This window comes from Otolemur garnettii, unplaced genomic scaffold, assembly GCF_000181295.1.
Source record: "Otolemur garnettii isolate 467f Iridium unplaced genomic scaffold, OtoGar3 scaffold00152, whole genome shotgun sequence".
NCBI lineage: Eukaryota > Metazoa > Chordata > Mammalia > Primates > Galagidae > Otolemur > Otolemur garnettii.
This window is the reverse complement of record NW_003852547.1, coordinates 2,232,708-2,243,611: the sequence shown is the minus strand read 5'-3', so window position 1 is coordinate 2,243,611 and position 10,904 is coordinate 2,232,708. Positions and strand designations below refer to the sequence as shown.

Here is a 10,904-nt window from a genome sequence, read left to right as displayed (position 1 = left end):
GGGTTCAAACTCACCATTCCCAGTATATGGGGCCAGTGCCCTACTCCTTGAGCCACAGGCGCTGCCCCCAATTTTTTTTGAGACAGTCTTATTCTATTGCCCCAGGCTAGATTGCCAAGACATCACAGCTCACAGCAACCTCAAATTTCTGGGCTCAAGTGATTCTCTTGCCTCAACCTCCCCAGTAGCTGGAACTACAGGTGCCTGCCACAATGCCCAGCTAAATTTTCTATTTTTAGTAGAGATGGGGTCTTACTCTTGCTCAGGTTGGTCTTGAACTCCTGAGCTCAAGGGATCCATCCACCTTGGCCTCCCAGAGAGGTAGGATTACAGGAGTGAGCTACCCTGCCCAACTAGAAATTTTTTTTTTTTTTGAGACAGAGTCTCAAGTTGTCACCCTAGATAGAGTGCCATGGCATCACAGCTCACAGCAACCTCAAATTCCTGGGCTATTCTCTTGCCTCCCAAGTAGCTGAGACTACAGGCACCTGCCACAATGCCCGGCTATTTTTTGGTTATAGTTGTCATCGTTGTTTGGAGGGCTGGATTCAAACCTGCCAGCTCTGGTGTATGTGGCTGGCCCCTTAGCCGTTTGAGCTATAAGCACTAAGGCAGAATTTTTTATTTTTCTTTTAGAGACAAGGTCTTACTTTTTTACTCCCACAGCTCACAGCAACCTTAATTGGGCTTAAGTGATTCTCTTGCCTCAGCCTCCCGAGTAGTTCGGATTATAGGCACCCGCCATAACGCCTGGCTATTTTTTTGTTGCAGTTTGGCTAGAGCCGGGTTCGAACCCACCACCCTCCATATATAGAGCTGGTGCCCTACTCACTGAGCCACAGGCACCACCCCAGAAATGTTTTTATTATTATTAATATATCTTGATGGTACTTCCCCATCAATACCTAAGGAACACTCTTATATTCTAAATTTTCTCTATTGAGCTATACACATTTATATTAATCTGCACACATACACACACACAGATGTATCTGTTATAGCTGTGCAGGATTCTGATGTGAATATAGTCACAGTTTAGATCACCAGTTCCCTACTGACTAATATTGAATTTCCAAACCTTGGCAATATAACTAAGGCTTCAGTGATTAACCCTGTACCATCTCCTTTTCACTCAGCTGCAGAAATATATACACGATAAATTCCTAGAATAACAGTGGCTGTGGCAGGGGGGAGTAGCTCATGCCTGTAATCCTAGCATTCTAGGAGGCTGAGGTGGGTGGATCACTTGAGCTCAGGAGTTCAAGACCAGCCTGAGCCAGAGGGAGACTCCCATCTCTAAAAATGGCCAGGTGTCGTGGTGGGTGCCTGTAGTCCTAGCTATTCAGGAGGCTGTGGGAGAAGCAAAACCAGTTGAGCCCAAGAATTTGAGGTTGCTGTGAGCTATGACACCACTGGCACTCTACTTCACCCGGGACAGGACCTTTGTGAGGTCCTGCAATAAAGTGAGACCCTGCTTCAAGAAAGAAAAAAAAAAAAGAGTGGCTGGGCCTAAGAGTAATGACGATAATAGTAATAACACTAATAATACCAGCAGCTCCCTCATCTCTACCACTAAGTACTTGTACCATGTAAGAGGCCCTTGGCATGTATAATTAACTAACTTAGTCCCCACCACGACCCCTTGTGGCTTGTTATTATTATTATTATTATTTTTAGAGACATAGTCTCACTTTATTGCCCTCGGTAGAGTGCTGTAGCATCACAGCTCACAGCAACTCCAACTCCTGAGCTTAGGCGATTCTCTTGCCCCAGCCTAGGGAGTAGCTGGGACTACAGGTGCCCGCCACAACGCCCAGCTATTTTTTTTGTTGCAGTTTGGCCAGGGCTGGGTTTGAACCTGACACCCTCAGTATATGGTGCCGGCGCCCTACTTATTGAGCCACAGGCACTGCCCAATAGCTGGTTATTATTGTCATCCCATTTAGTAGAAGAGAAAACTGGGGCACACAGAGACTAAGTAACCTGCCTGAGGCTGCACAGCTAGTAAATGGCAGAAGCAAATTCAAACCCAGGCACACTGATTCTTACATCCTCCCTTGTGAACCAGGAGGCTACCATCCCTTTATGAGCAATAACCATTTTGCTAGATAAGGCCAAATTGCCAGAATAAGGCCTTTCCTTGGATGCTCCTTTGAACCTTTTAGATCCAGAGTGAGGTGATAGTGTTACCCGGCCCAACAATAGCAACAGCAATAATAATAACCACCATCAAATATATGAATAAATCCATGGGCATAAATCTTGGGTGTGGGCTAAGTCCCAGCCTCAGATGCCTCGGGCCCCACCTCGATGGAGGGCAGCGTCTTGCTGGCCTCCGTGCTGCTCTCCCCAAGGATGCTGCCTGCCGAGCGGCCCTCGCACTCGTAGCGGAAGCGCATGCCGCGCTGCTTGGGCTGCTCAGTGATGACCAGGTGCGGCCGTGGGCCCGGGCCCGGGTTCGGGGGAACCAGCCGGCCCAGGGAGCATGCCCAGGGTGGCGGCGTGGCCGGGGGCGGGGGCGCTGCGGGGCCCAGGGTGACTGTGCTCAGGGAGGCCGCCCCACGGGATACCAAGCGGGGCAGCCCCTCGCCCTGGCCTGGCTGTGCCCTCTCCGGGTCGAAGCCATTCTCTTTGATGTACTCGTCGATGATCTCTGTGGGAGAAACAGAATCACAGGGTGACTTGGGTTACCCTTAAGACCTTTTCCATCCCACTAATTTCTTCAAGGTTTATTTCTAGCGGGCGGGGCGCAGTGGGGGCCTCAGCTCCGACCATAACAAAGGTCCTGTCCCGGGTGAAGGGAGAGGGATTGATGTGCTCCCACTTAATGGGCACAATGAGGGGCGGTAATGTGGCACACCTCCTGGGGGCGGGACACAACAGAACAAGGACTATACCTCACAAATACAAACACTGCAACCTAATTCTTTGTACCCTCAAATTAACTTGAAATTAAAAAAATACAAATAAAGCCCCCGTCTTTATTTTGGCCAACAGCCGCAGTAGCCCCCAGTTGCTAAAACCGGGGGTCTGCCCAGTTCCTTCTTTTCCTTAGCCCCCCACTTCCACCTAATACTCCTGAACTCACCCATTCCCACATCTCTCACCTGGACAAAGATAAGGGCCACCTAACAGGTCCCCCTGTCTGTATCTCGCAGGGTTAACAAGAATAATAGCTGCTCTGGCCCAGCTGTCCTCATGTCAGAAAGCAGCACTGCCAGCCACCAAGCTGGACTTTGTTGCCCTGGGTAGAGTGCCATGGTGACATTGCTCACAGCAACCTCAAACTCCTGGGCTTAAGTGATCCTCTTGCTTCATTCAGTCTCCCAAGTAGCTGAGACTACAGGTGCCAACCACAACACCCAGCTATCTTTAGAGGCAGGGTCTCATTCTGGCTCTGGCTGGTCTTGAAATCATAAGCTCAGGCAATCCACCCACCTCAGCCTCCCAGAGTGCTCAGATTACAGGTGTGAGCCACCACGCGCCCCACTGGGCCTGCAAGGGTCTTTTTAAATTACTCATGATCCTATATCTGTTATGTCCAATCCATGAAGTTTTTCTGCCACTGTGCCTCTACTTCAAAAATATATTTACTTTCCCACTACTTTCCACCCCCATGGCAGCCATCCTGGTCCAGCCTTCATAATCTCCCATCTGAACAATGTCTCCCTGTGACCACCCAATGGCCCCACTCAGTCTGTTCCTCACATGCAGCCAGAGGGATTTTGTTAGGTCTGAGCTTGTCTCTACTCTGCCCAGAAGCCTCCCATGGTTCCCATCTCCCTTAGAGTCAAAGTCAATACCTACACCACACTAAAACCTTCTAAAACCTCCATTCATCCCCAAAACCAAAACCTAATCAAACCTCACAACCCCTCACCTTGGCCAGGAGCCTTGTGGGAAAAGGCACCTACTGCCCTGGGCTTCACCAGCCCCACACCCATCTCTCACTCTGCTCTAGCCTCTCTCTGTCTCTTGCATCCACCAACCCTGGTCGTCTTCAGGGCCTTAAACTTGATCCTCTAACTGCCTTTTCCTCACCTTTCCCCATTCAACCTGTGATGACTTCTTCCTATCCATCTGGACCCAACTCAAATGTCACCTCTTCAGAAAGGGCCCCCCCATGCGTCCTCCCCGGGCCATCTCTCCCTCTTCCTGTTTATTTCCTTAACAGCCCTTAGCAATCTAACATTATCTCATTCATTTACTCATTTTCCTCTGTCCCCCCTCCTCAATTATCAACTCCATGAGGGTAGGGACTTTGTTTTGTTCATAACTGTATCCCCAGTGCCCAACACAGTGCCTAGCATGCAGTAGAAGCTCAGTAACCTGCACAGAATGAATGGACAATGATAGCAAGAATAATAATAACACCAGAGGCAGCAAACATACGCTGAGTGTTTTCCAAGTGTCAAGCACTGCTAAGCACCTTGGGAGCAACTTCATTCAAATCCCCCTACAAGTCCTGGAAGTCAGACCATGACATCCCCTCCCCCACGGAACAAGGAAGGCCAAGACCCCCCCTCTGTGAGCTCTTGGACCCCTTGGCCTCCCCGCAAACCTGCCTCGTGGTACTCACCCAGTTCATCTGTGGAAGGAAGAGAAAGAGAAAGGTGAGGTCCAGAATGAGGTCAAGACTTTTCATCCTTGAAAAGATTCCCCAATGCTATGACCCTTACCCCTTCCTCCATCCTAGGAAACCCTAGGCTCTGACTCATTGGGATGCCAACCCCAACCCACATCATCCCTTCCCTTCAGCTCCTAATGTTGGGGTCCCAGCATCAGGGTATGCTCAAACTAAGCCAAATGCTTCCCAAAAATCATTTAGAACAGGGATTATGAAGTCTTTTTGGTAATCTGTGGGAAAGCAAAGTGTTTTATCACTAGATTCTAATAAATTGTGGGGGTATTCCCTTGCTAAAGGCCACACTAGCCTCCTGGTGGTCACTGGCAGGTGTCTGAAGATCCAGTGAGGCTGATCTGAATCCTACCAACCACCTCTTGTGCATCTTGGTCCAGTCCCCCAGCAGCGCCCACCCGAAATCTTAATCATCTCTGCTTCCTAAGGGAGGCCCCTCTTTACCTCCCTAGTAAAGCTCAGCCCAGAAAGGGGCCATGAGGAATCACAATCAACCTCCTATCATCCAACAGACAGGATGAAGGGTAGGCCTGAGGCAGCAAGCCTCGGGATCCCACAGAAGAGGGGGCAGGCCAAAGCCAGATGCCCCACGCAGACCACTGGCTAGGGATTTATCCACGTAGACCTGCCTGGCTGCTAGAACTGTCTTCCTCCTGTGTTTTCAGGGAGTGGCTTCTGGCAGCCAGACCTTTGCCCCTTGTGAGGCAGTTTTCTTGCACCCTTTATCTCATGTGGTTTATGAAGTGGATATGGTGCCAGGGTCCTCACTTGGCAGATAGGAATACCAAGGCTAGGATAAAGAAAAGGATGTGCCCTAGGTCACTTGTAGGGCCAACGTCAAGTCACCTCAATGTGGAAAATCCTTTATAAGCATCCATGCTGGATGAACCTGAGGACCCAAAGATAAATTAGACTTTGTCCCGGGCTGTCAGGAAGCTTCTAGAATGCAGGGGGAGACTGAGTCCCAGGTGGCAGTAGCTAAAGCTTTGGACTGATGGCCTCAGTTCAAATCCTGGCTCTGCTACTTGCTAGCTGAGTGGATTTGAGCCCATTACTTAACCTCTTTGTACCGTGGTCCCTTCATCAATAAAATAGGCACTATTTTAATAATCCATACCTCATTGGGCTTATATTAATTTACTTTTACTCATTTTAATTTTTAAACATTAAGACCCAGTTCTCTCTCTGTCATCCAGGCTGGAGTACAGCAACGTGATCACAGGTCACTGTAACCCTGAACTCCCAGGCTCAAGTGATTCTGCTGCCTCAGCTTCCCAAGTAGCGAGGGGACTACAGGCATGGGCCATCATGCCTGGGTCTTGCTATGTTGCCCAGACTGATCTCAAACTCGTGGCCTCAAGCAATTGTTCTTCCTGGGCTTCCCAAAGTACTTGGATTACAGGGGTAAACTACTGCCCCGGGCCAGGCTTAAATAATTTAAATAATACATAGGAAGCACTTAAAACTGCTTCACAGTAAGTGTTACACAAATACTGGCTGCTATTGGACAAGATGTTGGAAGCCATTGTTTTATAGACTTGAATAAATCCCTTCTTCTCTCGAAGTCTTCATTTGTCTGTCTGTAAAATGGGGAAGTTGGAAAGCATGGTTTTAGAGCATGGACGTAGAGTCACACATTCATTCATTGGAGATGTGGCCTTGGGCAAGTCACTTAACCTCTCTGAGCCTCCGCTACAAATGAGATTTGAGCTCCTACCTCATGTGCTAACATGAGTATTAAGGATCACACAGGTAAACTGCTTAGCACAGGATCTGGCCACTCTGTATCTTCCTTATAGCTTTGATAATTTTTTTTTTTGAGATACAGTCTCAGGCTATCTCCCTAGGTAGAGTGCTGTGGCATCATAGCTCACAGCAACCTGGAGGCTGGGCTCAAATGATCATTTTCACCTCCCTAGGCTCAAATGATCCTCTTGCCTCAGTTTTTCTATTTTTAGTAGAAACAGGGTCTTGCTTTTGCTCAGGCTGGTCTCGAACTCATGAGCTCAAGCAATCCACCTGGCCTCCCAGAGTGCTAGGATTACAGGTGTAATCCTAATTACAGGCGTAATTACACTGCACCCAGCCTACATAGGTAATATATTTATTTATTTATTTATTTTATTTTTTATTTTTTGAGATAGAGTCTCAAGCTGTCACCCTGGGTAGAGTGCTGTGGCATCACAGCTCACAGCAGCCTCTAACTCCTGGGCTCAAGTGAGTCTCCTGCCTCTGCCTCCCAAGTGGCTGAGACTACAGGTGCCTGCCACAATGCCCATCTATTTTGGTTGCAGCCATCATTGTTGTTTGGCGGGACCGGGCTAGATTTGAACCCACCCACTCAGGTGTATGTGGCTGGCAACTTAGCTGCTTGAGCCATAGGCACGTCCCTATTTATTTATTTTAGAGACCGAGTCTCACTTTATCGCCCTTGGTAGAGTGCCGTAGTGTCACAGCTCACAGCAACTTCCAACTCCTGGGCTTAGGCAATTCTCTTGCCTCAGCCTCCAGAGTAGCTGGGACTACAGGTGCCCACCACAACGACCAGCTATTTTTTTGTTGCAGTTTGGCCAGGGATGGGTTTAAACCCTCCACCCTCGGTATATGGGGCCAGTGCCCTATCTACTAAGCAACAGGCACCGCCTAGTAATATTTTTATTATCTGAAGTTCTCTTTCTTTCTTTTTTTTTTTTTTAGAGACAGAGTTTCACTTTGTCACCCTCGGTAGAGTGCCATGACATCACAGCTCACAGCAACCTCCAGCTCTTGGGCTTAGGCGATTCTCTTGCCTCAGCTTCCCGAGTAGCTGGGACTACCCGCACTACAATGCCCGGCTATTTTTCTGTGGCAGTTTGGCCGGGGCTGGGTTTGTAACCACCACCTTCGATATATGGGGCCGGCCCCCTACTCACTGAGCCATAGGCACGGTCCCCTAAAGATCTCTTTCAGCCAAAAGGTATTAGGAACTTCCTTTCTTTATTCAAGGCTCTTTTCTTTTTTTTTTTTTTTTTTTTTTTTTTTTTTTTTGAGACAGAGCCTCAAACTATCCCCCCTGGGTAGAGTGCCATGGCATCACAGCTCACAGCAACCTTCAACTCCTGGGCTCAAGCGAGTCTCCTGCCTCAGCCTCCCAAGTAGCTGGGACTACAGGCACCTGCCACAATGCCCGGCCATTTTTTGGTTGCAGCCATCATTGTTGTTTGGCGGGCCCAGGCTGGGGATTCGAACCTGCCACCTTAGGTGTATGTGGCTGGCGCCTTAGCTGCTTGAGCCACAGGCGCCGAGCCTCAAGGCTCTTTTCAAATGACATCCCCCCAACCTTCTGCACAGGTTTGCCACCAATTTGGGGCAGCCAGGATGGGCCATTTGGGAGCATGTGAGAGCAGAAAAACTACCTATGTATGTGCTTCTTCGGGGTCTTTGCATGATCTGGTCTCTGCCTAATGCTCTTCACCCAGTTCTTTGCATGGCTTTCTCCTCCTCCTCCCTTCCTGGTCAAATATCATGTCCTGGACAGATCTTCTCTGACTACTTGATCCAGGATAGTTCCCAGGACACCTATTCTACTTACTTGAAGTTAGGTCCCTTTGTTTTATACTTTTCATGTCACTGATTAGAATCTGACAAGACCTCACACTGTGTTGATTCATACCTATCTCTTCCTATAGTCTGAAAACACTAAAGATTGATGAGTATGGCTGTCCATCCTCATTGTATCCCCGGTGCCCAGCATGTGTCTGGCCCGTCAAAAAGTGGGATATTTTCCCTACCACTCTATTTCACTAGTTCTCCCATCTTGGTGTTAAATATTATTGACCCCAATATTTCTTCATAGCCCTTATCACCTTTTATACTTTTTTTAAATTTTGAGACAGAGTCTTACTTTGTCACCTTGGTAGAGTGCCATGGCATTGTAGCTCATAGCAACCTCTAACTCTTGGGCTCGAGTGATTCTCTTGCCTCAGCCTCCCAAGTAGCTGGGACTATAGGAGTCCACCAAAACGCCTGGCTATTTTTTGTTGTAGTTGTCACTGTTGCTTAGCAGGCCCGGGCCAAGTTCAAACCTGCCACCTTAGGTTTATGTGGCCAGTACCCTCCCGCATGAGCTATGGGTGCTGCCTATTATTATAATTATTTTGTGAGACAGTCTCACCATGTTGCCCTTGGTAGCGTGCTGTGGCATCACAGCTCACAGCAACCTCAAACTCTTGGGCTTATGCAATTCTCTTGCCTCAGCCTCCCAAGTAGCTGGGACTACAGACACCTGGCTATTTTTTTCATTGCAGTTGTCATTGTTGTTTTAGCTGGCCAGGGCTGGGTTTGAACTTCGGTGTATGTGGCTGGCATCTACTCACTGAGCTATAGGTGCCACCAACCCAGTTATTTCTTTCTTTTTTTTTTTTTTTTGAGACAGAGCCTCAAGCTGTTGCTCCAGGTAGAGTGTCATGGCATCACAGCTCATAGCAACCTCCAACTCCTGGGCTTAAGCGATTCTCTTGCCTCAGCCTCCCAAGTAGCTGGGACAACAGGTGCCTACCACAATGCCTGGACATTTTTTGGTTGTCATTGTCATTGTTGTTTGGCAGGCCCAGGCTGGATTCAAACCTGCCAGCTCTGGTGTATGTGGCTGTTACCTTAGCTGCTTGAGCTACAGGCACTGAGCCAACCCAGCTATTTTTAGAGACAAGTTCTCGCTCTGGCTCAGGCTGGTCTTAAACTCGTGAGCTCAGGCAATCCACCACCTTAGCCTCCCAGAGTGCTAGGATTACAGGCGTGAGCCACAGTGCCTGACCTACCTTTTATATTTTCAAATTTTATTTATTGTTTATATGTCTGCCTCCCTATCTAGGTAGGGAATCCCATGAGACAGGGCCAGGGCTGTCCTCAGCACTGCCCAGCATAGAGTCACTACAGAATAGGTGCTCACTAAACATTTATTGAATGGATGATGTCAGAAATTACTCACTTAAAACTAAACAGCAAGGTCTCAGGCCAGAAAAGTCTCAGCCTTGTTCCTGCTTAGAACCAGCACTTGGGCAATACCTGTCCCCAATGCTAACCCCCACCTTTTCACTAACCCCTAAATTTTCAAATCTGTTGAGGAACCTGCAGCACCTTCTCCATGGCCAACCCAGCATTTCTGGGACCTGTTCCAAGAGTCTACCTCTAGAGCAAGGCCCAGACCCAGCTAAATAGATTCACTGAGTACTCAGAATGATAGGACTCTGCCCCTGCCCTCCAAATTCCAGCAAATTTATAAGAAAGAAGGTCATAATTTGGCCAAGACATTGCATTTCCTTAGGCAGCATTAAATTTTGGCTGCGACATCTTATAGATTAGTAGTTCTCAGCATCTTTTGGAAACTTACTGAAAATATAAAATCTTAGGGTCGAATCTAAACCTACTGAATCAGAAACTGTAGCGGTAGGACCTAAAAAATCTGTTCTAACAAGCTCTCTGGGAGTTATTCGTATGCACATAGTTTAGGAAAGAATCACCATTATAGGCTAATAATAATTATTATAATTATTGTTATTTACCACTAACAGGTAACTTTATGAGCCTTTACTGTGGGCCAGACACTGCTTTGAAAGTTTACCTATATCAACTCATTGAATTCTCTCAATCCCCCGAAAGAGAGACACTGATATTATGCTCATTTTACAGATGAGGAAAACTGAGGCTCAATTGGGGAAGTGACTTGCAGACATTCACACAGTAGGGCAGGGTGGCAGCAGCATATAAACCAAAACCAAAGCAAGCAGGATGGTACTCATTACCCTCTGCCACACTATGGTGAATCTCACCTGGCACGAGCAGGTGGTTAGTTTTACCAGTCAATTTCCTAAGCACTCAGGAGGTAGGGACACCTACCATCCATCTTCTAGAGGAACCATCCATCCAACAGGCAAGGAGGGACACAGCCCATCAGGGGAAAGCTGAGGTGGACCTCAATGAACCCTCCCCCAGACAGAGGCATGCCCATGCCCTCTCCACAAGGCCCCCTAACTCCTTTCTGCACTTCCACGTGGGCAGGGACCTTGGAGGGCTGCTCACCCGTGGTCCTGGAAACAGCCAGCGAGAGCGAAGAGAGGTCAGTGGACCCTGCAGAGAGGAAGGTACGTCTTAGGAGGTGACACGGGGCAGACCGGACCAGAGAATCTCCCAAGCCCGGCTATTTGCTTTGAAATAGAATCCCCTTTGGGCTCGGCGCCTATAGCTCAACCGGCTAAGGCGCCAGCCACGTACACCTAAGGTGGCGGGT

The 10,904-nt window shown here is 48.3% G+C and overlaps 1 protein-coding gene across 2 annotated transcripts in view; it reads right to left on the bottom strand.

The window, feature by feature from the left end:
- RELB (RELB proto-oncogene, NF-kB subunit) overlaps window positions 1-10,904 on the bottom strand; it is a 30,896-nt gene that overhangs the window by 18,688 nt on the left and 1,304 nt on the right. The window contains exons 2-4 of one of the 2 annotated variants that reach the window (XM_012811168.2): window positions 10,697-10,744; window positions 4,580-4,588; window positions 2,307-2,653 (exon numbers count right to left, since the gene is read on the bottom strand). In XM_012811168.2, the coding sequence (XP_012666622.1) occupies window positions 2,307-2,653; window positions 4,580-4,588; window positions 10,697-10,744 (404 nt within the window). Of the gene's footprint in view, window positions 1-2,306; window positions 2,654-4,579; window positions 4,589-10,513; window positions 10,745-10,904 lie in introns of those variants that run through there. The other variant, XM_023518945.1, reaches the window with a different exon arrangement.